Source organism: Hippocampus guttulatus, chromosome 13, assembly GCF_054856545.1.
Source record: "Hippocampus guttulatus isolate MCC_2025c chromosome 13, RoL_Hgut_1.0, whole genome shotgun sequence".
NCBI lineage: Eukaryota > Metazoa > Chordata > Actinopteri > Syngnathiformes > Syngnathidae > Hippocampus > Hippocampus guttulatus.
Window position 1 is genome coordinate 6,352,064 of NC_141273.1, and position 27,878 is coordinate 6,379,941.

General features: G+C 42.1%; 1 protein-coding gene across 1 annotated transcript; it reads left to right on the top strand.

Annotated features, from left to right (window-relative positions):
* The first annotated feature begins 1,427 nt into the window (after nucleotides 1–1,427).
* LOC147196109 (filamin-A-interacting protein 1-like) lies at nucleotides 1,428–27,657 on the top strand. The gene is made up of 6 exons (XM_086128059.1): nucleotides 1,428–1,621; nucleotides 16,493–16,778; nucleotides 17,336–17,509; nucleotides 17,599–17,777; nucleotides 23,010–25,797; nucleotides 27,122–27,657. Exons 2-6 carry the CDS (start codon nucleotides 16,500–16,502, stop codon nucleotides 27,326–27,328), a joined length of 3,627 nt encoding a protein of 1,208 aa, XP_085984185.1. The 5' UTR covers nucleotides 1,428–1,621; nucleotides 16,493–16,499; the 3' UTR covers nucleotides 27,329–27,657.
* The last annotated feature ends 221 nt before the right edge of the window (nucleotides 27,658–27,878 follow it).

The following is a 27,878-nucleotide window of genomic DNA, read 5'->3' on the forward strand; positions in this document are numbered from 1 at the left end:
GGAACGCCTAGTGAGGCGCATGCAGTCTACCAAATTCACAAACATGCTAAACATGACACTTGTCTTGGCACGAAAATGATGATGCTTCTATTTTCACACCCTTGGCAGTATACTTTCGGTGACCAAATTATCAGGTGCGACAACAGCTCAGTGCGTCGGAGAGCCCAGTGAGGCGCATTACGGCCCCAAATGCATAGACTAGGCTTGCCCCGGCATGAATATAAAGTGTCACCCATTTTTATGCTGACTGCACATGGGTGGAGTGTTCGTTGTGCATGCAGGATATCGGCGAATGCAAAGTGCACTTACGGTAAACGGAACTGCAAGATCTCTACTTGCGGATGATGTAAACTTGGCTACTTTGGATGGGCACTTGGAGACCACCTTTCACACTCAATCCTGAATCCGTGTGTGAAACACGGTAAATTTGACTTGCCCCGGCATGACAATTAAGATGCATCCATTTTTTTTAAGCCAAGCGCACGGGCGCCTATCTCCAAAAATATCAGCATTGTAACTCAGCAGCTTCATCCCCCCCATGGCCCGTCACAGATACTGTGATAGACGATGAGAAAACTTAGCAAGACTTGAGTATGTACAAAGAATGGCCAAGATCCCCCTACACACTCCATTCCAGGCAAACGGGGTGAACGTCAATTTGGACTGACATGTTTTGGACTGTCCAGCCTTGAAGGAGGTCTGATCTAATGAGTGCTATTCTAGCACTGAAGTAATTTGTTGATACTGTTCCTCTTTTGGACCTTATTGAAGCAAGTGAACCTCATGAATTCTCGAGTTCAATGACTAGTGTGCTATTGCGCTGACCTCACTGTCTAAATTTACATTGTGGCAGAGACAGCGAGCAAATGTAACTACAGAAGCGTTGGAAAGTTTGGCTCACGCTCTCATTCCAAGACCACCTAAACGTCAGCAGTTGGTGGTTCCTTGGAGCAACTTCAGGGGTCGGGTGTCTGCTGTCACCGTACTTTCAGAGCACTATGACATGGTTCAGCTGTCATCCCAGGTCAGCGGGAAGATTTAGTGGTCTTGTTGGCCGACCAAATCGTCTGAGATTCAGATAACCTCAGCTGCCAACAGCACCCATGCTGGCAAGGGAGGAGTTATATATAGACTGAAACTTTTTTAGCTCCTGTGACTCTGAAGAGAAGAAATGTACGAGATGGTCAAAGGATTTGCAAAAAGGACATGAGACTGTACTTTTATCTTTTTCCTTCTGGGTGACAAAGTCATTCTCTCATGAGATCCAAACATCCCAACTGCCCCCCTTTTTATGTCAACACTTAGAGTCCCAAATGCTTTCTGGAAAGGATTGCTGTGTTTTAGCATAACTGAATAAGCTGTGGGAGTGAATGAGGGAGGGCAAGAGAGAGAGAGAGAGAGAGAGAGAGAGAGAAAAAGAGAGAGTTAAGAGTGGGAAGTTACAGTCCATTATGACTTTCTTCTCGGGAAAGGAGCAAGGGGATTGTTCTTAGCACTGCTCAAATGCCAGTACCACCACAGAACATCTCGAGTGAATATCTGTGGATGTCTCACTTGCCTACTTTACCAGGATTACAAACGAGAGACAACCGCCAACCAAACGTGGGGGACAACATAACAGGTAACTTTTTCCCCCCTTTATTTGTGCGAAACAAACTGTCTTGATCCTCCTGTCAGATTGAAAAAGACTGTTAGGCGGTTGTCAGCCATTGTAGACAACAAAATAGTTTGGCCTTATTTAAGTCAGCCAAGCACGCTTCTTCACTCTATGAAAGAACGTTTCTTTTCAGTTAATTCAGATTTGTCACACATTATTCACTCATGACTTAAATATTGTGTTGTTCATGCTACTAGAGCTTCACCATTGTTGTAGTAAACGATGAGTGGTTAGAGTCATGAATAAAATATCTTGGATGAAATGCATTTCATTGCAATACATGAATGTGACCATTGAGTTAGTGTTTGCATGTGGGCAGAAATCCAACGGACAACGAAGGATGATAGCACACTGAGTCATGAGAATTAAGCCATATAAGGACTATGGATATTCACTGGAGCATTTGCAAACTGTTTGACAAGTACAATGTGTAAAAGTTAAACACTATCAATATTAAAACAAGGCAAGCGCTCCCTCTTAACTTCAATGACAAATAATGTAGGTTAAACGGGAAGGTGAGTTTTTTTGAAGATGTGTGTCACACATCTCACCTTTAAACAAGATGAATTGTCAAACAAGTGTAAAAAGAAGTTAACCGCTTTAAAAGCACTGAATAGTCCATCTTAACTTTGATGACTAGTGATGACATTTACAGTAATGACGCTGGTCTTTTACTGCCTTGAATGTGAGCCTGCTTACGTCACCTTCTACTTTGCAACAAAAAAAAGCAAAACGGATGCGTTTCCCACTTGACCGACTGACGATAGAGAAACACACACCACATTTCATCATACTGCAGCAGAATGACACATTTCATCCAGCGTACGGGCTGTAATGGTGTTAAAATAAATTCAATTTCATCTGCATGAGATCATCATCCTGTTGGAGGAGACACTTGGGTTCAGACGCTACTCTCTATCCATGTGCCATCATAGTAGAAACTGTACACCGCCACAATATACCAAAAAGGAAACCTGAAATACTGTATACTGTACACACTGCCAGCATTGGATTCCATCATAAGATTCATTTGGTCAAGTTCCAAGAAGCCGTACGCAACTTTATTCTTTTCTCACCCTCGTTCTTGCTCTTGCGGCCTCCCAGCCCCCATAGCTGATGTGGTATCTATGCCACAAAGAGAGCCAGCAGCAATGTAATGCCTGTTAATGTTGTTGTGTGCTCATTTCAGCTCACTGTGAGTGCATTTTGGAAATTTGAAAAAGAAATGTTTGTGAATCTAGTGGGTAAAAGAATAAGTGTGGCTTTAAATCTTTCTAATGTTACATGGTGGCCAAGATTTAGTTCATTGTTTGATCTGTAAGAGTTAAAGTTTCCAAATTTATTTAAATGAAGAAAAACTAAGGAAGTGACTAAAACTAAAATTGAAAACTAATTTCTGTTATCACATTTAAAAAAAGAAAGCGAACTACCTGAAATGACATCTTTTCTTTACAAAACTAACAATAACTGACTATAATTATAGCAAAAATATCCTTTGCTTGAATGTTTGTCAATTAATTTCATACATGAGGTTTCAGGGTTCATTTTAAATGTATTTATTTTGGTATTGCTGTATATACGTATAGAAGAAGGATGGTCAAACAGTCATTTGAGAATTGTAATTTACTTTACAATACATTTTTAATTATGCTGCATTCAACAAATACTTTTTTTTTTAAGAAAAATAAACTAAACTGAAAGGAAGCATTAAAAATCCATCCATCCATTTTCAACACCGCTTATCCTGAAGAGTGTTGCGGGGAGTTGCTGGACTTTGGGCGGAAGGCAGACTACACTTTGAACTGGTCACCAGTCAGTTGCAGGGCACACATAGACGAACAACCGTCCACGCCCACATCCACATCGTCACTGAGTGGGAACAGATCCCACTGCCCGCATATCACTCCACCATCAGCGACTCACTTATAACTAACAAACTTGCTCTAATAACCAATGAAAATGAACTGATTGTAAAAAAAACAAAAGTAACAAAAAAAAAAAGTAACCATAATGTGAAAAGTTCAAAACATTTATAAACTTGGCTCATTGAACATGAAAATATATTCATGGCTTTTTGTAAGACAACAGTAACTAAATTATGACTAGTTCCTGGTGAATATTTTGTACTAAATCCCGAATCGCAAACAATAATCTTTATAAAGCTACAGATAATAATATCAGTTGTTTCAAAAAAGAACACCTTTTTGAAACACCTATTCTGACTTTCATGGAGGCAGCATGGCCGGTCTAAATGTGTGAATGGTTGTCTGTTTCAAGATGTGCACTGTGATTGAGTGGTGACCAGTCCAGAGTGTAGTCCATTTTCTCATGAAGTCAACTGAGAGAGGACCCAACACCGTGCAATCCTGAACAGCATAATACGCTTTGTAGAAAATGGATGGGTGGATGGAAGACAACTTATTATGTATGCCAAAAAGATACATTGAAACTGAAAGGTTTTGTTGTTGTTGTTGTTTTTTTGTTTTATATGCTCCAGAAAAAGACCATGTAGAGGTGAAGGAGGACATTGGGCCACTTATTCTGACTGACATGCACAAGCCATGTTTATAAAGTGTCATAAAGTGTTTCTGGTTTGTGTGGTGATTATTGACTTGCTAAACTTCAGCGCACAAAATAAATAAAACCCCACAGAGAGAATTACAACTTTAAATAACGCTGGGAAGAATGCGCTCTGCTTTTCTTAGTTCTTGACACATTTACAGTTGCCTGAACCATGTCAACTCTGATGAATGCCCTTTTGTGTGTAGTGTACGGGAAATTGTTCCATATTACTGTATTCATTATTCATTGCCGTTGTTTTACTTTTACGCTCATTGACGTAACATTGGTATTGCTCAGGGTTGACAAGTTTCATATTCTAACTGTCCCCTGTCAGCCACTTAGACTCACAAGGCCACATACCTGCTGTTGCTAAGGATTGATTCACTCACTTGGCCTTAACATAGAACATTCCACATACTGTAGCTTGATTACATTACACATAACCTTCAAGAGGGATGATCTAGTTATATACATATATAATTATATTAGTTATTGTCATCTTTGAACTGGGGCTTTATTTCAGCCTGGCAAAAAGTCTTTGAGCAGTGCAGGTTGTAACTGTTTTTGAAAAGCACAAACAAACAAAACATTTTGGCTTCAAGACAAGAAAGATTGGATAAAGACAACAAACAGCAAAAGTAATTGTGATCTTTCCTTAAATCAGAAATTGCACGACATGTACAAAGATATCGGTGTCATGAATGGGTCTGCGCACGTATTGAAGTATGCTATAAAATTGCCGGCACTAACGGCGTCTACTCTCTGAGTCTGGTGGGCTTCAACAACAGCTGTCACAGACACATGCGCAGCTCTTCGACAAAGAACCCCTGCAGTTGAATTCCAAAAATGCAGTTTAGAAACATTTGGATGTTTCACAGATCACTAGATGGTACTCATAACTCACTTTGGTTTACAAATAAAGCCCTCACACTCCACAGCAACTTAAGATCTTCTCCAGATCATTTGATCCGGAATGGCGAAGTGGCAAAGCGTACTGGCTAATAACATTGGATTAGCTGCTCATTGGTTCCTAATAATGTCAAATGGGTTCCAAATCCAACAATTGGTGGGCTCCACATCTTTGCAAGCACACTGATAACTTGTTGCACCCTGCATCTACCCGGAAAGTAACAAAATTGTGCTGAAGGAAGTCCAACAGTAGGGAGAGATAAACAAAATGAAAGTGGATTACAAAATTGGGTAGTGATGACACTCGATAATCTGTGAAATGCCCCAGGGGACACTATCATCGGGAAAATACCTGTTTCGTCGGCATTATTCATTAGTCTCTGCCAGCTGATTTTAAGTGAGAGGCAAGGTACATCCTGTATCCTGTAGGTTATGGAAAAAAATGTTGATATCAAGAGCATCGTGGAGGTCACTGAGGGTCATGGAACAGCCTGTGATCGACTGCAGTTTCCACTTCAGTCTGTTTGTTCAGAATGTAGTCACACTGACAATACAGCATCATGCTTACCGGCATCACTTCTGAACAGAGAATTTAATCAGCCAAAGCATCTGCAAAAACAAGCTTAGAAAACGTACTGTACATGAACAGACCGGAGTAGGACCATACAATTAGGTTGTAAATCTGCCTGCTGTCTCAAATCTTTTTCACTCCATAACCACATAAAATGATGCCACCATTCTATTGCAGGTACTCAACTTGTTTCTTCTTGTCCACTCTTCGTCATATTACACTATTACCAACCAATGGCCAAATCATTTTTTTTAACGTGCAAGTTTTCAAATGTATACAGTGCATCACAGTTGCTCAGGGCTCAGGTAATGATCCATCATGGCTCACCTGTTTTCTGAGTTTGATCATGTGACTTTAGAAAGATGAACCATGATTAGCCATATTGCTGAGCAGAAAAGGGACATTTTCTAGAGTACTTAGTCATTTTCTGAACTCTCCAAAACAAATTGATGACCGTTTTTTCCGCACTATAAGGCGCGCCTATAATCATTCCATTTTCTCAAAAGCCGACAGTGGGCCTTTTAATCCGATGCGCCTTATACTGTATGTGGCGCGGTGTATGTCTCTTTCTATTTCTTTCTATTCCCTATTGAGTTGTTTCCCTGTTAGTGTTCCTATGAAATCTAGTGGTGATTATTAGCAGGAACAGGATTGTCAGCAGAGTAAGTAAATATAGTGACACAGCAGTTAAGTCGGAAACACTGAGTCGCTGCTTGCTTCGTTCTCTAGCCTGCTCGTACTCAGCATATTTAGGGTACAGAACCGTCCGCTCCGCAAAACTCAGTGATTTGAACTCTTGTATGAAAAGTGGATATTAAGTCTATTGTACTTCTTTGTCATGTGTGTATTTTGACGGAAAGTTGTCAAATAACTTATTTTAAGATACCCGAGAAGAGTTTTTAATTGTGAAAAAAAATTGCATCATTTGCTTCCTTCAAACAGAATCTACTTAACTATTGAAATTATTATTCTCATGCAGCTCCAAACAGAAACAACAATATGTGCTGCATTATTTTGAGAAAAATGTCATGTCCAAGGTTATGTCCCATTCATTGACGTTGTTGGCTCGCTCAATAGTACTGGCTGGAGTCATATTTCCTGAGATAATGATTCCTCCTTGATGAAGGTGAGTCATGCAGTAAAGCGGCTGCACTTGCTCATATGATTGATGGCTGCAAGGACTCATCAACATTGACAAGAGTGAAAGCAAAATTTTTAATGTTTGAGGTCTCACGCACACGCTTACCAATAACACTTTTCAACTCAAGTTGCTTTGACATGCGACAATTTATAATAATTATCAGTTTGGTATTTAAAAAAAAAGAAAGTATGCTGACATTTGGCATCTTAAGGTGATTTACATGAGTTACAGTTGCATCTTGAACAGCTTGCATACCAAAACAGAATTTTCCGAGAACACGGCAGTTATGTAAAATCCGACCTGTAAGGTCACTGGTTGTCTAGACTGGAACGCGCTGTCCATCAAAACGGTGGAACATACTGCTGCTTTGTACCGCTGAACAGTAACACGCTTGCCAAGTTTTCATTAAGAGTTGGACTGATTTGAAATGCCGACCCGATGGCAGATACAGAATCAAACAAATTTCAAAATCTTGGCTGGCTTTGCCTCTTATGTTAGCTTGAAATGAACCCTTCAGCGTATTGCATTTTACGGTTATTTTTCGGCGACAGCTAGTGTCGACACATATTCCCAGGCCCAATTTTGTTTCTAATACCTTAATGAGCAGGCCGGTGGACCAGTGGTTAGCGTGTCGACCTCCCATTGCAGAGGTACCGGGTTTAATTTCAACTCCGGCCTCCCTGTATGGAGTTTGCATGTTCTCCCCGGGCCTGCGTGGGTTTTCTCCGGGTACTCCGGTTTCCTCCTACCTTCCAAAAACATGCGTGGCAGGCTGATTGAACACTCTAAATTGTCCCTAGGTGTGAGTGTGAGCGTGGATGGTTGTTCGTCTCTGTGTGCTAAGCGATTGGCTGGCAACTAGTTCAGGGTGTGCCCCGCCTACTGCCCGAAGACGGTTGGGATAGGCTCCAGCACCCCCCGTGACCCTTGTGAGAGTAAGCGGATCGGAAAATGGATGGATAGATGGATGGATGGATGGATGGATACCTTCCTGATGGATGCGGTCTAAACATCAGTGTCGGTTCAAGAGAAAGAACTACAGGCATCCATCCATCCATCCATCCATTTTTTTTGTTGGGTTTGTCCAATTGTCAAGTTTCCGTGTTTCTAACTGACATTTAACATCAAACAGCTGCCATTTTCTGACTATTGCATTTACATTAGGTGGGTATTTTGGACATTTAACACTTTATTGTTGTTTATTTTTATTTTTTTTGTATACAGTAATTCCTTGCTGTCGGACAGTTCATCTTTCACCTCTTTCGCTATTTCACAGATTTTTTTTCATTTATTCGTTCTTTTCTTTTTGGGGGGTTGGCTATAAGAGGCTGGAGACTAATGTCAACAGTCTCCGCGCCTCATCGCTGTACAACTTGCCAAATTTTCTCCATGAAAAACCCCACAAGACAATGAAACGTTCTGGATAGTACATTATTTCTAAAAACGTTCAGTTGTTTGGAAGAAAACTGTTATATTTTTGTTTTTTTTAAATGCTTGGTACCTGAAAAAAGGTTTCATCTTTGGATTTTTTTCAACACAGATTTCACTTATCACAGGTTCTTGGGTTTGAACCTTCACTTAGGCTTTCTTATATGGCATTTGCATGTTCTCCCTGTGGTGGGGTACTCCAGCTTTCACCAACATTCCAGAAATATGTAGTGCAGGCTAATCAAAGACTCTAAATTGTTGAATTGTTCCAGCATTATCTAAAATGGATGGATGGATGTTAAAAATGTATCACTGTACCTAAGGCCGACTGAAACGAAAAATAGTTTTGAATACCTGATCGTTATGCCAGAAATGAAAGCAAATATATAGTCTGTTTCCACTTAGCATCTTTATAGCTTTTTCAAATAGAAGGAGGATTGTGTTTAAAAGCCAGGTGGTTTACCTCTGAAATCTGACAATTGACTACCTAATCTATACTTTTCTCTCTCTCCGATAATAAAAAAGCTGCATGTTCATGTGAATTGTTTGCAATACCTTGTATATGTAAACAATTCACAAACTTCCTATGAGGAAGCTAGTTTGTATATTTGATACTTAGAGTTAAAGAAAAAAAAAAAGAAGAATATAAACCAAATTTAGACCAAAGATAAAAGTCATGTAGCAACCATTGGTGGTATCCACCCACTGACCACTGACATACTCTATAGCTTTATTTTTTCCTCTTTGGAATGAGGCACTATAAATACTTGTATGCATGTACGTCTAATGTGACAGCTGGACTTGCCATGACTTACATTTAGGTTCCCATTTTAAATTTAAGCTTTGTTTGTGGCCTCTCAGGGTCTCTCTTATGACATGACACTGCATCATGGATGATGCCAAACAATCAGTAATGTCGTGAATGTGTGGGGTGGGTAATTTGGTCGTGACCAAAGACCTTTGACGAAAGCCTGATTATCTGACAGTTCTTTTTTATTCTCCATGAAGACAACTGGGAGTGCTGCGTGCCAGACTGGAATGTAGGGAACGTGACTTTGGAATCCCCATTTGTTGCTCAGGAGAATTCAATACGGTCAAGGCGTCACTGACCAGGCAAGGTGGTTCAAACAGGAAAGGCATTGAAGTAATGACGAATTCATGCCATTCCTAGCTGACCCTAACTAAGACTTAATTGTCAAATACAAAATTGTCATCAAAATTGCGCTATTATTATCAAACTTCAGATTTTTGTTCAAAAGGTCCTTATTTGGGTCTCTGTTTTCAGACAGGTGCACGTGTGTTCGGGGTAAAAACCGGCGCTTTTCATTTCTGTTCCAGGGCAAGTCTATTTGACCATGTTTGGGAATTTAGCAGACCACACTGCACCATGCTTGGCGTTCCGAGCGCATTTTCTTTTACAAGCCCCCCAGCGCACCTGACAATTTGGTCACAGAAAGTAGACTACACCTTAGACCAGCTAAAACAGCATGATTTTGGTGAAATTGATTATTCCACTGACATGTGTGGTGGATGTCACCGTATTACATTCCTAATTACGACGACAGTGTGCATTAAGCCCTCTGAACCAGGGACGGGCAACTTAAATGATGGACGGGAAGGACCGCAATTTTTCATCAGACCTATTGGGAGGCCGAATAGGAATGCACACAGAAAACACCCATGCACACAATGCTTTGCACTAGACTTAATTGTGTTGGGCACAAAAAATAGGGCTCTTAATGTGAAGGGAGAAAATAGCGGGGAACTCACAAAGGAATCAGAAATACAGACATCATCTCTTTGCTTCAATCTGACTTTGCGCTCATCTGTTCCGTTTTTTGACCGAAAACACAATATCCATCCATCCATGTAGGGCATATCCTCAATACAGTCGTGACCAACTGAACAAAGAAGCTCAAGTCTAGACTCACCAGACACAAATCCTTGCGAAAATACAGGAATTTTAAAAGTGGAACACTTTTTCATGGCACACTGCAATCGTAATAATGAACATGTTGCTAATCATTTGCAAATGTTTTGTTGTGATGGTGTCCCTAATGAAAGTTCCCGTGCTTAACATCAGTTAAACGTTTGATATTTTCTTAACTTAGACAGTCTGTAGTCAACATGCTCTGTTGAACCATGAAGAGTGGCCCTGCAACATGAGAGCAACTGACACTGTACCGTAGTAGTGTATGGATGATCATGGCATCGGGCCCACTATTTAAAAATCAAGCACTGAACTCCTGATCTTGTCACCACTATTCACAGTGTAACACGGGCTACGTCTGTTTTATAATTGCTAGAGATGATGAAACACTCTGGGGCAGACAACGGGTTTCTACTTGGACCAGTAAGGGGACACTAGGTTCGATTCACTGGAGCCAATGATGTCACCATTGAGGGGGTGGCATGGGCAAAGAAACAAGACAACAGTTGTAAAACAATTACCTTTTATATCAAACATAAACACATGACAACAAAATTATTATCACGACAAACACAGTGACAAAAAGGTAAATAAATCCAATTTAGTCTCAACCTCTTAGTTGACCTTTCCTTCAAGCAAAATAATTGGTGATCACCTTTCTCAACACCGGTGTGAGTTTCTTTTTTTTTCTTTCAATCTGAATGAAATAACTAAGCACAAATTGTTCTTGTCAACTCCTGTCGTACAAAATAAATTCTTCTAAACATCACCAACACAAATAAAATAAAATAAAGTGCATCAAATGTAATATACTGTATGTTCTTTGGTTGGCTCGCCACCACCACTGTACCCCCTTTTCCAGCACTTGGTAGAAGTCAGGGCACCGTAATGGAATCCACTCCACTGAAGGCACGCTAATCCCAGCGCTGTCCTCAATTAGAACTCCACAAAAGACCCGGCCAGAAGAATGTCGAATGAGACTCCGACGACGTTATACGGTCGGCGATATCCCAGCGGTACGGAAAGCTAACGGCTACGTTAGCCAGGCACAGTGCTCGAGGTTGCGTAGAATGACTCTCTCTTTCTTCCGAAACACTTATTTACAACAGTCGAAGAATACGTCCGTTCGCGTTCAGGTCCCGTCAGAAAAAAAGAGCGAGATAGGTTGCGCCGCACGTTCGTGACGTCACGAAGGTGAAAAACGGCACCTCTCATTCGCTGACACCCCACTAGTATTCTGTGCCCTGATTCGTTCGGGCCACGGCAATATTCAGTTCTGTTTAATTAAGCAAATTTTAACGACGCTACTCTTTTAGTCAATATAGATTTTGGTTAAGTCCACTCCCCATTGCCTCATGCCATAATCCGGGTTACACCCTCCCCCCCAGAAGGTGTGCACGTCTCGGAACACCTACACGCATGGTTTTCCTTCAGCATTATATCATGAACAACGCAGCAGTGTGGCTGCAATGTTTCCGCAATAACCACGCTCAATTCATGAAGAAGAGCTTTCGCAGCAGTGAGCAATGGCACTCCTAACTGAGCGTACTGCAATCTCTCAGGCGGTTCTCTGTTTCTCTGTGAGCGTCGGACTTGATGACATTCCTTAGCATCATCAAAAAGTGCAACAGGAACTTCTCCGAGGGGAGGGCCGTTGTTCTGGGATTCTCTATTACTGCCAATTGATTCATCTAGCATAGGTGGGGTTTCGATCAGGGCTCCAGCACTCTCAGACGGGTGGTCGTCCTCTACGTGAATCTGCGGGACTTCTGGCTGAACAATTTCTGGCCCTATCTCAAAACTTGGAAGGTCACTCAGCTCAAGGGGTTCGCCCGTTGATTTCTCCATTGTGGGGGGGTCTGCTTTCATGTGATGATCAACCATATCTTTTGAGCAAGTCTCGACAGTCTCATTCCTCTCTTCGTCCTGCATCATCTCAGCCACATACTCTCTTGCAGCCTCAGCAACCATGGGAGCAATCCGCTCTTTCAACGGAAAATTCTCTGGAACCCTGCCGCTGCTTGGCTGTTGCCACACTCCTGACTGTGTAGGGTTGGTGCTGATAGTTGAAGAACAACCAGGCAATTGAGGCAAATAATAGTGGCAGTACTCCTGATCTTCTGAGGGGGCATCATCATCATCATCATCTGGTACCTCATCATTGTCTGAAGTGTCCCTTTTGGTTTGGCTTCTCGTCAGCGGCCTCCTGACAGTCTGCCTCTCACATCTTTCACCAGTGCTGGCAGGTAAGAATCCACAGGGCAACAGCAAATCCCTATGTAAAGTCCTCTTTGGACCCTCCTTGCCTTCAGGACGCACTATGTAGACAGGAAGGCCAGCCACTCTTTGAACCACCACCCACACATCGGGCTCCCATCTGTCAGCCAGTTTGTGCTTACCCCTAATTTTCACATTCTTCACTAGAACACGATCATTTGACACTAGTGTAGATTCTACAACACGTCTATCGAACCGAAGTTTGTTCCGCTTGGCGGTCTTCGAAGCATTCGCCATGGCCAGTTTATAGCTCTCCTCCAACCGACCTTTCAGGTCCTGCACATACTGGGAGTGTGATTTCCGAGAAGTACAAGCAGGGAGGTTGAAGGCTAAGTCGACTGGCAGTCTCGGCCGTCTGCCGAACATGAGTTCATAAGGGCTGAACCCAGTCACATCATTCCGAGTGCAATTGTAAGCGTGCACTAGGGGTTTGACAAAATCTCTCCAATGAGTTTTGTCCTGGTTCTTGAGAGTGCCCAACATCTGCAGAAGAGTGCGATTGAATCTCTCCACAGGATTGCCCCTCGGATGGTAAGGTGTGGTTCTCACCTTTTTGATGCCTGCTATTTGACACAATTCCTGGATAGTGCGTGATTCAAAATCTGGACCCTGGTCACTCAACAGTTTTTCTGGAAAGCCATAATGCACCAGGAAATCCTCCCATAAATACTTAGCCACAGTTAGAGCTTTCTGGTTTCGAGTGGGGATGGCCACAGAATATTTTGTGAAATGATCAGTCAACACCAAGATGTCTTTGATACCGCTTCTGTCAGGATCGACAGATAGGAAATCCATGCAGACCAGTTCCAAGGGCCTTGTCGTCTCGATGTTGACCAATGGTGCAGCTCTCTCAGGCTGGGCTTTGCGACGCACACAGCGTTCACATGTCTTAATCTTCTGTTCCACATCTACAACCATCCTAGGCCAATAAAAGCGGGATCTTACCAGATCAAGGGTTCGCTCTAGGCCAAGGTGGCCAATGTCATCATGCAGGCTCCGTAACACTACGTGCCTCAACTCAGTTGGCAAGGCTAACTGATGGACAGTCTGTCCCTGCTCCTGTCGGGTTCTGTAGAGCACACCCTCTCTCAGTGCGAGGCGATTCCACTCTCGTAGCCACAACGCCAAAATCGGAAGCTCTTGTCTTAACCTAGGAGAGGGTTGGCTTCCAGACTCCAGATGCTCAATCACTGTTCTCAAAACAGTGTCATCCCTCTGTTTTCCTGCCAATTCACGCATGGTAAAGTGAGGGACAACAGGAAGCCCGTGCGCACACTCCCGTTGGAAACTCTCGGGCATGACATGAGCATCAGTAGTGAGAGACTCCACTAGGGCGGTTGATGGACCAAAACTTCTCTCCTCTCCATGACACCATTGCACTTCATGTCTTTGACATATGGCTCGTATTGCCTCAGGCAAAACTTTGCCGAATCCGTCCTGTTCGCCCATGTGATTCAAAGTGAATTGTTGGATCCTTTCGGCCTCCTTTCTTGACACAGGGTCATCGTCAAGCTCCGCGGAGGGTAGTCTTGAAAGTCCATCTGCATCTTTGTTCTGACTTCCTGCACGATACTGAATTTTAAACGAGAAAGTGGACAAAGATGACAGCCATCGGTAACCTGCAGCATCTAATTTTGCAGAGGTTAGTATGTAGGTCAAGGGGTTACTATCTGTGATCACGACAAACTCGGCTCCATAAAGATAGTCACTGAATTTAGTGGTGACTGCCCATTTCAAAGCCAAGAATTCCAATTTATGTGCTGGATATCTTGACTCACTTCTTGTCAATCCTCGGCTTGCAAAGGCAATTACTCTCATCTGCCCATCTTGCTCCTGGTACAAAGCCGCACCCAGTCCTGTGGTACTTGCGTCAGTGTGGAGGAGGTATGGAAGTTTGGGGTTGGCAAAACCCAAAACAGGGGCACTTGTGAGCTTGCTTATGATGTCGTCAAAAGCTTTTTGACAGGCTGCTGTCCACCTTGTTCCAAAATCATCTTTTAATCGAAAATAAACACATGACAACAAAATTATTATCACGACAAACACAGTGACAAAAAGGTAAATAAATCCAATTTAGTCTCAACCTCTTAGTTGACCTTTCCTTCAAGCAAAATAATTGGTGATCACCTTTCTCAACACCGGTGTGAGTTTCTTTTTTTTTCTTTCAATCTGAATGAAATAACTAAGCACAAATTGTTCTTGTCAACTCCTGTCGTACAAAATAAATTCTTCTAAACATCACCAACACAAATAAAATAAAATAAAGTGCATCAAATGTAATATACTGTATGTTCTTTGGTTGGCTCGCCACCACCACTGTACCCCCTTTTCCAGCACTTGGTAGAAGTCAGGGCACCGTAATGGAATCCACTCCACTGAAGGCACGCTAATCCCAGCGCTGTCCTCAATTAGAACTCCACAAAAGACCCGGCCAGAAGAATGTCGAATGAGACTCCGACGACGTTATACGGTCGGCGATATCCCAGCGGTACGGAAAGCTAACGGCTACGTTAGCCAGGCACAGTGCTCGAGGTTGCGTAGAATGACTCTCTCTTTCTTCCGAAACACTTATTTACAACAGTCGAAGAATACGTCCGTTCGCGTTCAGGTCCCGTCAGAAAAAAAGAGCGAGATAGGTTGCGCCGCACGTTCGTGACGTCACGAAGGTGAAAAACGGCACCTCTCATTCGCTGACACCCCACTAGTATTCTGTGCCCTGATTCGTTCGGGCCACGGCAATATTCAGTTCTGTTTAATTAAGCAAATTTTAACGACGCTACTCTTTTAGTCAATATAGATTTTGGTTAAGTCCACTCCCCATTGCCTCATGCCATAATCCGGGTTACAACAGCATCACACATGCTTCATTACTACTGCCGAGTTGAGCAAGCTTTTAACCTGTCAGGACATTTGTGCTGTCTCATTCAAATGTGCCGAAGCTGCCAAGATGAGACACGGAAGTACTTGTGTGCGCGCTGCTGGCCTGTACGGGACCCAAAAATTACAGTTACGTACAACCTGTAGCAAGTAATGAAATTAACCAAGTAGGACCCCAAGAAGTAAGATGAGGCATGCACGTCAAGTGTGATTTTGTCCTGGTTCTTTATCTTTTTTCTTTGAACCGAGAGGTACACTGTAGGCCTTACTGTCTTGTATTCTTCTGCCTTGTGCACAAGACTTATTTCCCCTGGAAAGAGGGTAGCAGTTCAGATTTCACTTTCTCTTGAGCCAGAATTTTTAACAGACAAGCTCTCGACAATGCGTATTGTCGTAAATGCGATTCCATCAGTCTTCAAAGACATACAGTTCTCTTTTTACTGTTCAGCACAACATTCCCACTCGCAGTGTTGTTGCTTTTGCACATATTTGCATTTGTTTCACATTCTGAAACACTTGCTCAGAAATTCTGCTTTGTCTGATGATGCTTTGATGGTGCTTACACATCCAGAGGAGAGTTACGAAAGATCACAAACATTACTAGTCTCAAGGACAGGTTGAGATTAGAAACACACAAATGCATGCATACAAGAGACAAAAAACACACACTCCCACTTTGATGAACCACCGTGTGTGTTGAAGAATGAACCCACTGAGTCACAGTTTTGATCCAAGCTCTTTCCATCATGATGGGAGGCATGCTGCCTCTAACATGATTAATGGTGAAAAATTAGACTTGGAAAAATGTTGTGTACGTTAATTGATATCTGATAGAGAGCTTCATATAGGCGGCATGATGACCAACTGGTTAGCACATCATCTTTAGGCATTCCAGCTTCTTCCCACATTCCAAAAAAATTCATGTTGGGGCCACTAAAGATTCGAAATTGCTCATAGGTGTGAATATGAATGTGGATGATAACCAGTTTGGGAGTGTATACTGCCTCAAAATCAGATTGGATGGGCTCCAGCTCAAGCGTTAAAAACAATAAAAAATAAATGGTAAGGCATGTTTGCAAAAACTCTCATTCATTGTCAAGTCGGATTACCGTACATCCTTTTTATCTGTCTTTGGCCCAGGTGGGAGATGAGATCCAAAAGCAGTGAGTTGGCACGGCCAACCGATGTGGTGCTCGGGGTCGCACAGGATGACCATGACATCAGCCCTGAGCAGGATGCGTGTATTGCTGTGAAGAATATGAAGGCCAAAGTACAGCAGCAGGAGGGTGAAGATAACATGGAGGTGATATTTGACAAAGAGCAGACACTGATGGACTCCAAGACTGGAGAAAAAGGAGGTGCTGTCATGAACCTGTCCAAACAGGATCTTCTCAAACTGCTGGGGATCATGGAAGGAGAGATTCAGGTAACATCCTATCTGACCCGCAGCCAGTGTTTCACCTGAGAAATAATTCAGTTAGGTCTCACTTATTCCATATTTGCACATACATTTGCCTGTTAGCACAGGAGCACACAGTCAATCCTAAGTATGCATGGTACAGTGTGAGTGCGAATAACACATGAGTCTAGGACCGAAGTTGATCTTGACCACCCCCTTGTGGTTAAGGAGGATTCTTCGCCTTCACAGAAAACAACCTTCTCCCCAAACTCAAGAACAGTTCGAAATCCCTCCTCTGTACAGCATTGCCAAGATTTCACTCATGTAGTGATTCATTTCTGTATCTTAATAAAACATCCATCAAAAAGCTCCACCACTATTCGGTGATTACAGTACGGTATTTGATTGTGATAATAGATGACCCAGTAAACTTTCACCTGAGACCCATTTCCCCTGCATATTTTTGGGAAGTGAGATAAATACCAAATTAGAGCAAGCCAACATCATTTTATCATTTCCTGCTGTATTTTTTTTGTGAGCACTCGTAGTTGCACGACTCTTTTTATATCTCTGTGTGCCTGCAGGCAAGAGAAGATATTATCGGCATGCTAAAATCTAAGCAAACCCCTCAAGTGACCAGTGTATCAGCAGACACCTGCGCTGCAGGTAGCTCGGCCCTCCAGGCCCTGCAGAGGGATTGCCTCATCACCGGCACCCTACCACACATCCACAGTGTCTACCAAAAGCAGATGATTGAGGTCAGTCACAGCAAATTTTTTGCAACGTGGATTATCCCATCTCTTAAAATGAGCACAGCTTGTGTCTTGTTCTTTGTGCTCTTTTGCAGCTGGAACGCCTGCAGGAGAAGCACAGGGAAACCTACAGGCGGATGATGGGACAATTGCTGCTTGCTGAAAAGTGCCACCGTCGCACTGTCCATGAGCTGGACAGCGAGAAGCGCAAACATGTCGATTACATGAACAAAAGTGATGACTTTACCAATCTCCTTGAGCAAGAGAGAGAAAGGTGAGGAAAGACATATTGGATGGATGTGTGTGTACCCACAGTACATTAACAAACTTCAATATTGGGGTATACCTTACCTTGTCGTTTATTATTGTGGTTGTGTAGTTGGCAGTGATAGAGAACTAAAGCGCTTGTTTTTGATCATTGTTTTGATTTTGCCCCTCTCGGATAGAGAAAACAATGAAGGCAAAATACGGAAGTATTAAAGATTAGAAAGTACTACTGAAGAGGTGGGCAGAATGGAAACTTCATATGCGCAAGGTGCGTGGTTGTTCATTGAAGGAGATAAGGGCAGTACAAAATAGAAACATAATCAAGAGTCGATTACATCACTCCTGAAATGATGTCATCCCAAAGCTTGTGACCTTTCCCTTTTTGGTCATGAGGGAAACTGCAACTGTTAAGTGGGATGGAGAGACAGAGGGAGGGGGGCCGTATAGCACGGATATTCCATCACGTGGATACAGAGGGCCTCACAAAGATCAAATGAAACGAACTGAGCCCCGACTGCCGATAATTAAACTACTCACAGATGAAAAAGAGTAATTGGCAGTTTCTTTGCTCAACGAAGAATTCGTCATCTTCTGTGAAACCTCGAAAATTGATCATAAATTGGTCCGGGACACCAGTTGACACTAGTTCCGTCAGATCCCCCCCCCCCACAAACCCCACATCTATTGCTTATTGTTGGTACGAGTCGAATTAAGATCAGAAATTGAAACATGCTAATGAATATGTAAATGCTGAAAGGTTCTGCCACTCCGATGAAAGGTCAAAGAAAACAGTGACGGGAGCACTTTATAGCATCATACTTTAGCATACCAAAGAAATCGTGAGGATAAGCGGATCAGAAAATGAATGGATGGATGGATAGATGTTTGAAGTGCTAAGATCTTCAAAGCGATGCCGTGACACCAATACTAAATTATTGCTTTTCTGTGGCACACACTTTGACATTTGAATCCATTGAAATGAAGCACAGCACTCAAATTAAATTATTTTTCGATGCATATTAGTGTGAAACCTGACCACGATGATCACATGAGACATGTTTGGACTCACAATATCTAGTGCAATGCGCATAATGCTCAAGCATTTAAAGTGTGACAATTTAATTAGCCCTCAGAGAGACAACTGTGTTGTTCTCAAACAGAAGATGAAAAATGTGTGCTAAATACACAATTGCGTTGGAGCAAATAATTCATGTTGACCTTATAACCCGTTTCCGCTGCAGCGAATGCCTGCATGAATGAGAATCGCAAGCTCATCGGAGAGAATAATCTTCAGCTGACAGTCAACCCTGGCTAAGTAGCTGTGACAAGAGATCTTTGCTTAAGTGGTAGTGACTTCAGTCGACCCAAGTCACTGTTTAGTTGACAGAAGTCTCAGCTGCACTTTATACATGAAAGTTAGTTTTGGTATTAGATATGTATGGCTAAAGAAAAGGGCAGAAGTTGAACAGTGTCACCTTTATGGGGAATGTGCTTTTCTATGCATATGCTTATTGAAATGACCTTGCCATAATTTGCGGATATCAAACAGTAAATATGTGGAATTTGGCACATATTACATTTGTCATCCTCACGAGGGTCGCGGGCAGGCTGGAGCCTATCCCAGCCGTCTTCGGGCAGTAGGCGGGTGCTACTCTGAACTGGTTGCCAGCCAATCGCAGGACACATAGACGAATCACCGTTCACGCTCACGCTCACACTCACAATTTAGAGTGTTCCATTAAGCTGCCATGCATGTTTTTGGAAGGTGAGAGGAAACCGGAGTACCCGGAGAAAACCCACACAGGCACAGGAAGAACATGCAAACTCCACGCAACAAGGCCGAAGCTGGAATCGAACCCTGCACCTCTACACTTTGAGGCGGACATGCTAACCAGTCGACCACTATGCTGGCCCAATTGTATTTTACAACTAAAATAATTAAACTACAAAAATGATTGGGTTGATGTACGTTCGTTCAAAACATAGAAAAATGTCTGTGACAATTATATGACAAAGCGGCATTACCATACATAATTTACATTTTTAGTCTATAATATTGTGGACCAACCTGACACCCATCACGCGTGAAAACAAGCAAATGCTTAAAATTTGTAATTACGAAAGTGGCTTGAAGGCAGATGTCCTAAGTAAAAAACTGCCCCCACCCTATTGTTTCTTACTTTAACTTTTAGAGCTGTTGGTTAAGCCTTACTCTCAGTGGAACTACGCGAACTAGCAGGTTGGTGGTTTGAAGTAATTGCTCACAGCCTTATGTTAAAACTGGATTATCACTTTGTTTTATGAGTGTTTGAGCAAAGTCAAAACTGGTATTGCATGCTTGGAAGATAAACATTGGAAGTCTCACTTTTGTAAGTGTTTCTAAAACCAACATTTGATTTTTCGACATGAAATACATGATTGTAGTTTGCAGCATCTCAATTTATGAGTGTACAGCAACAGCTGTAACACCCTGTTCACTATAGGCCCGTGCTGTTTCGTCACCTGCCGAACAGATACAATTAGAAAAAAAAAGGAAAACAAGAGTTCCATGCATAAAGACAAAATACAATTAAAGTACAAATACACGTACATGCATGATTCCCTTTCGAGAAATGCATGAAAGCACCCATACCTAAACAAAAATGCATTTCTGCTACATCTGCAAGTCTGGTACTGTTCTACTTTGTAATTCTTTCCTTTCATTGAAATGGAAATATCTCCTTTTCCATGAGTGGGATGTCCGCCAGAATAAGTGAAACAAAATGGCCGTGTGCCAAACAGTCACGGGGGTGCAGAAAATGGGCACCAAATAAGCTCTTTCATACTGGTAACCATCAGCAATTAAGACCTCTTAGCTAGCAGATCATTTTGTAAATCAAGAACCTCAAATATCTCAGTAACAAGATGGTTGACGCTTAGCCGAGGAACAAATTACACTCTTGGAATGATTTGTAGATTCATGCACAAGAATTATGTTTTCAGCTAATTATAATGAATTGCCAATCGCTGCAGGGCTAGGTCGCCATTCCCAATCCTCTTCTTGATTATGACCCAAAATGTGCATAAGGAAGGGGACAAACATTGCTATGTTGCTGGGACAGTCACAATAACAGACTGCTTTTTTTTTGCTGCTCGGAAATCTAGATAAAATGCACCAGTAGTCAAGCAACAACCCCATGAAGTGAGCCAGTACTGTGGCCAAAGCTAACCATCACAGCGCAACACCCTGCCACCTGCGCTTTATTGCTGCAGTTTCTTCCAACCACTTTCAACAAGACCCACATTGGAGAACAGGAAGCTCCCTGTGAGGGTTATCTCCGATACTGGGATTTAAAATTGGACACCCACTACATTTGAGATGTATAAAACTATGGGCTATCCTGCACATACCTCACACTATGACAAACATCATATGCATATTATCAACCCAATGTTCTTGCTTCACACATAATTGTGTTTATTGGATCAAGTCATACCAGTTGTATACAACACATTGCTGCCGTGACAGCTTTTTGGCAGCTCTCGTTTTTTTTAATCCTCAGCCTTTGCTAACACAGGACAAAATATTGTGCTATGATTCATATGTTTGTTTTTTAGTTCTCATGAACACCATTCAACTTTCAGTGTATTTATTAACCTGATCACTGACTAAAACATTTATATTTAATCATATTGGGAACATGCCTCTGCATTTTTATCATTTAATATTAATAATACCAAAACAATAAGAACAAAAAAACACCATACAAATGAAATCGCTGTATCATTTTCAATCAACATTTTCTAATTGGATGCTACGCCAGAGATGTTAATGTGATTATCAGAATATATCAAAGTCCAGTGCTGTGCATCACCATAGCCTCATATAAACCTAATGTCATTATTATGTTTTGTCATTCTCACTCTTCTTCACCCAAAAAAAGTTCCGTATCTGTTTCACTCATCACATGGGAGACGTCACTAATCCAGTTTGTCCACAAGGGGAACTCCAATGAACTATCACTCCTGTTTCCTTTAATTGTTTTCCCTTTAAGTGTCAGAAAACGGGAAAATGCTCAAATGAACGTGAATGAAGAATTACAAACTGTGTGATGCTTTACTCAGTAAGACCTAAACTGTCTGGAAAATTGTTTGGACTGGCCTTCATCCAAACATGCCAGTATTGCATGGAAGCAGGAAAATTGGGGGAGTTTTGCAGAGCATTCCTCCTGAGGCAAAAATCCCACCCCTTTCACAGTCCAAAGTAGAACAGCACGCAGTCTCTCTCACTTTCTTCCACACAGGCACACGCACACCGACGCATGCACACGCACACGCACACACATGCTCACATTCAGACGCACACTACTGCCTTATAAGGATGAGGTGACACTGCGCACCAGAGGTCTGATGGTTCCGCACTGTAGTAATTCAACTTTCATAGTCCTTAAGCATGCTTGAGAGGTGACAGAGGATTGTTTGTGGAAAAACATGCCATGGCATCTTGTCATGCTTGCTGATTGGATTTTGGTATCACAGTAATTATGCCTGTGTGTTGCTTGTAGAACAACGGTGGTAAGTTCTGATTACGTTATTTGTCTGATTACATTGACATTTAATGATGCCTTGAAATATGAAATTCATTTGAAATTGAACATTTGTTTCAGGACTATAATGTGTTGTCTTTTTGCATTGCAAAGGTTTACAGGCAATATTTGGGAGTGCAATGTTTGTCGGTTGTGCAGAGGGAGAACATGCAACAGTGCATTCTGTTTTGCATGCATTTTGTTGGAGTAGCATGAATGAACTGTAGCAGACCAGAAAGTAGACGAGAGAAACAAGCCCACAGGGTGAAAGGATAGCAAACACGAGTTTGTGTGTTCGTCTCTACCCTAATTTGGGAGGAAGGAGGTACTTCGGAAGAGCAGGATCTAATATTTAACTCTGGTTTTGGCTCTTGGGTTAATTGTGTTGATGAGTAATTACTTGCTTTCTATGGATTGTCAGTGAGCTGTATCAAATCGTCAGCTCTCTGAGCAGTGTAAGAATGGTATAATAATAATAATAGCATTAATAATTAGATGGGAAATTACCACCGTTACTGAAATGAATGTTCTCTGCTCAAACATTATATTCTTGAATACAAATTATTCATATTTGTGTAACACAGTCTTTAGTGCAGAAACATGGCAAGTAACTATTAGATTGCTTACATGCTTAACTACGACACAACATTGATTTTTCCTATTCTCACTTTTAGATTAAAGAGGCTGCTTGACAATGAAAAAGCCTACCAGGTGAAAAAGGAGAAGGAGCATTCTAAACGCCTGGCCAAGGTGCAAGAGGAGTTAGTGAAATTGAAATCATTTGCCCTGATGTTGGTCAATGAGCGCCAACAACACCTGGAGCAAATGGACCAACAGACTCAGCGGATCCAGGAACTGAGCCAGCAGCTTCAGCAGCAGAGGAAGATACTAAGTGAAGCCAGGGAGCATGCTCAGGAAGATGCCCGCAGGGTTCTGGGCTTAGAGGCCGAGCTGAATGAAAAAACTGTCACATTCGCTCAGCAGCATGAAGAGCTGAACACTAAGCTTGCCAGTCAGGAGCTCCTCAACCATCAACTCAATTCAAAAATTCTAGGGCTTTTGCATACAGTGGATGAGATTGAGGAGAGCAACAAGGCCTTGTGGAAATCGGAAGACGAACTGCAGGAAATAGGGGGCAAAACTGGCAAAGACGAGTGCGTAAACTCTAACTTAATTACAGAGTTAGAAAATCTAAAGAAGCGTGTGCTGGAGATGGAAGGAAACGATGAGGAGATCACACGAACTGAAAATCAGTGCAAGGAGCTCAGGAAAAAGCTACAGGAGGAGAATAACAAAAGCAGAGAACTTCGGGACGAGGTGGAGAAATTCCAGAAGAGAATGATAGAGTTGGAGAAACTTGAAGGTTCCTTTAACATCAGTAAGAAGGAGTCCGCTCAGTTGTACGCTGCCTTAGAAAAAGAGAAGGGCCTGACCAAAGAGCTCTCCGGGGAGGTTGTGACGCTCAAGATCCGAATGAAAGAGCTTGAATCATCTGAAGTCAAGTTAGAAAAGTCTGAGCTTAACCTCAAGGATGAATTGGGTAAACTAAAGTCATTGACTGTAGCTTTAATGGAGGAACGAAAGACTTTGATGGAAAGAGTGACGGCAGATGAAAAGAAAAAAGAGGATTTGAGTAAGATGGTCAAAGATGAGCAGAGTAAGGTTATGGAGGTGACTGAAAAATTGATAGAAGAAAGCAAAAAACTCTTAAAGTTTAAATCGGAGATGGAAACACAAGTCGATAGTCTGATGACAGAAAAGAGGGACCTTAACGCCAAGCTCGCGTATGAAACGGACAAAACAAAGGATCTTCTTTCAAAGGTCAGCCAGATGAAAAAGAGGTTGGATGGTTTGGAGCAAGCAGAAAGGCTGCCTGCAAACAAATCGGTGAAATGTGAGCAAGGGAGAGCACCCGAGGCTGGAAAAAGAGACGATAACAAAATTAAAGAGCTAACCTTTGAGATTGAGCACCTAAGAAATCGTCTCAAACAACTTGAAGTGGTTGAAGGAGATCTGATCAAAACCGAGGATCAGTATGACGTTTTGGAGAAAAGGTTCATAACAGAACAAGACAAAGCCAATATACTTTCCCAGCAAGTTGAGGCCATGAGAAGTCAGATCGCAAGGAACAAAGCGATTGAGAAAGGAGAAGAGGACAGCCAGGAGGAAAACCTGCGGCAACAATACAAGCGAGAGGAGGCCAAGACCAGGGAGATGCAGGCAGATGTCGTAGCTCTAAAGGAAAAGATACATGAACTGATGCATAAGGAGGACCAGCTTTCGCAACTGCAAGTCGATTACTCCGTCCTACAGCAGAGGTTTTTTGAAGAGGAAGAGAAAGCCAAGAGCATGGGCACTGAGGTTCTCCATTTGACCAAAGAACTGGAGATTGCAAAGCGTCACAGTCGTGCACTGAGGCCCAGTTTGAATGGAAGGAGGATGGTTGACGTTGCTGTCACATCAACCGGGGTACAGACAGAAGCATTGTCCAATGGGCCAACAGAGGAAGATACCCCGGCCGGTTTTATCAGGAAGTCTGTTCAAGAAGAGAATCACATCATGAACAATTTACGGCAGAAGAGCCTGAAGAAGCCAACGGAAAAGACCGGTGGCATTGAACGCTCCCCTTCATCTGGTAGTGATCTCAGTATGAAGAAATCCTGGATTCCTTGGATGAGGAAGAAAGACACCAACTCTCATGAAACCAGCCTGGAAAAAACACCGACTTGCGGGAATCCAAACGTGACCATGGCCCACAAGCAAGGGCAGCCGCTACACATACGTGTGACACCGGACCACCAAAACAATATGGCCACCCTTGAAATCAGTAGCACCGCTGCCGAGAATGTCTTCTCAACATCAGGCCCACAAAATGCAAACCCATCACAACCGAAATCCAGAATTACAATCATTCCAACACACTCTGCAACAGTTCGGGGAAAGTCCACCAATGGACATCATGGTCCAGAAAGAACCAAATCTCCAGTGACCATCACAACTATTTCGAGAGCTAAGTCTCCAGATAGCAGCCAAGCTTCCTTCTCTACCTCGGGAAGGCCAACGTCACCTGTCACCATCATGACAGTTAGCACCACGGCAGTGCCTGAAGCCTCTGCCTCCCCTGAACCCCAAGAGATGACCATGGGCCGGGCTGTGTTTAAGGTTACCCCTGAAAAGCAGATGGTCCCAGTGCCAATAAGGAAGGGTCACAATAACACAAGCATCATCACCACCACTGATGATAACAAGATCCATATTCATCTAGGTAATAGTCTGACCCCAAAGATGGTAGTCAGGCCAGTGTCTGCTGTAACTGAGGGGAAAGAGCTTGCCTTGTCGACTGGGACAGTGTTGCGCTCTCCTCGCCAAATTACCACGACCCGGACCACACAGAACAAAGTGATGAGCACCATTATGATTTCCCCTGTTGCATCAAACACTACCAGATCCACGCAAAGCATGGTACGTTTTTCTCAGGCTCATTACACCAGAACAGTAAAATGATATTCAGTGGGATGCAAAGGTCTTTAGACCAGCAGTAGTATTCCTCATTCACAGCAGTCATTTTGTAAATGAAAAACTGTCATCCTTATGCATGGGTACCTCATATTTTGATAAGGATCTAGATAAAGGTACATATACTGTACAGCTATGTATACTGTACGCATTTGGATCAATTCGATAGCCCATAGCCCAGAATCTAAATCCAACTGTTCATCGCCTTCTACGGACCAGGAAGCAGCCTGCGAAATAAAGATAAAAATAAAACAAACCCTTAAAAACAAATACATTATGACCAGCTGAAAAATATGACGTCTTTTATATATCTACTGTAAGAGCCATATCAAATATTCTCTCTTTGCAAGGTTAATGAATCCTTGATTGGCACAGTCACAGAAGTGTTCATTGAGTAATATGGCCCAGTGGTAATATTTTGGGCCATATCATTTAAATGACAGAGCAATGGTGTCAATAGAGATCATTATTTTCTGCAAGTGGTCACCATGTTGTGGCTTGCTGAACTGCTTATAACAACAAAGCTAATGTGCTTGCCAAAGACTTTTGCACAGTACTGGCCTTCTATTACTATTAGTCTTCCAAACATATAGAAATTGTGTACTGTATCGTGCTTGAAACCATTTCAAAGAAAAAAAAGTAGATGAATTCTGGGGAAACTAGTCCAACAATCTGAGTCAAAAAAAATTAACTGAAAAAAACCCCCAGATAAGTAAATAACATTTAGTTGTTGATCATCTGTGCGTATTTCTGTGCGGACTGAAAGCCTTGAGAGCGAAATAGTGTTGCTGTTTCAGTGGACCTTATGATATCCTCTTTGTGACTCAGATTGCTAGCGTGACAAAAAAAGGCCCCAAGGGCTGGCCTCAGCACAGCAGAGCTAATGATGTGGCAGCTTGCCTCTCTGCTACAGGCATGCTGCAATTTATATTTGTTTCACAGTGTTTACATTCACAAACAGATTCACATGGCTCGGTGCCCCCTGGTTGACAAAAAACAGCCTTGCAGCAGTAACAACAAACAGAAATCATGCCCGGCTAACTGGATTGCAAATGAAAGAATGAATAAATATTTGCATGTTCATTCTGTTTCTTTCCAGTGATTTAAACTGTTAAGAAATTTTGAATTCCTTTTTTGCTTTTTTAAAACAAATTACTCTTCATTTTCCAATCAAATACCAACTGCTTTCATTCTCGTGCCTTAGAAACTGTACTCTCTCTCTCTCTCTTTCTCTGTTTTTCTGTCTTTCTGTCCCTCTATTGTCAAACAGTGTGGGCACGATTCCCAGGCCCCTCGTACAGGGCTGACCCGCATCCCAATGTCCAAGAGCCTGAAAACAGGGAAGACGGCGCTTGGTTCCTTGGGCATAACGAGTGGAGTGAAAGCAGAGTCGCGTGCTGAGACTCAATCTATGAGGATAGAATTTAAGAAATCAGCCGTAAATGACATTACTTATCAAAATGGAGGAAAAGGCTGATTAACAAACCAAAACACTCTATGTTGCTAGATAGACAATCACACCTTCATAAAACACCAGCCAAGTGAGTGATGCAAATGATATTTGATCTAAAGCATTCTATTTATGGAAAGCCTTTTGTACTTCCCTCTCACATATCACATATACTTCTGTTATTTACATTACTAAAATGTAGACAGAGGAAAAGGTCAAACCACTCTGCGACTAATTGCTCATTGTGTCACATATAATGAGAAAAATGTCAGTTGTATGCAGTTTATTTGAATGTTTTTTTGTGTTTTAATTGCCTGTAAATCATTTTTTATTAAACATATTTTGAATAAAACTAATTTTAAAGTCTTCATCGTCATTGTAAGAAATTACCACAAATCTAATGTTTGTCTTTGATGCGGGGTTTCGTCTTTGCAAGCTGAATCAAGTTGTTTTCTGTATCATGTACTGTATTTGTAAAAGCTTAACATGAGTGTTTCATAAGACAAAGAGAAACCAAATTGCTAAATGAAACCTTAAACATGGCAAATTGGTAGCACTCCAACAAACATGCATTATT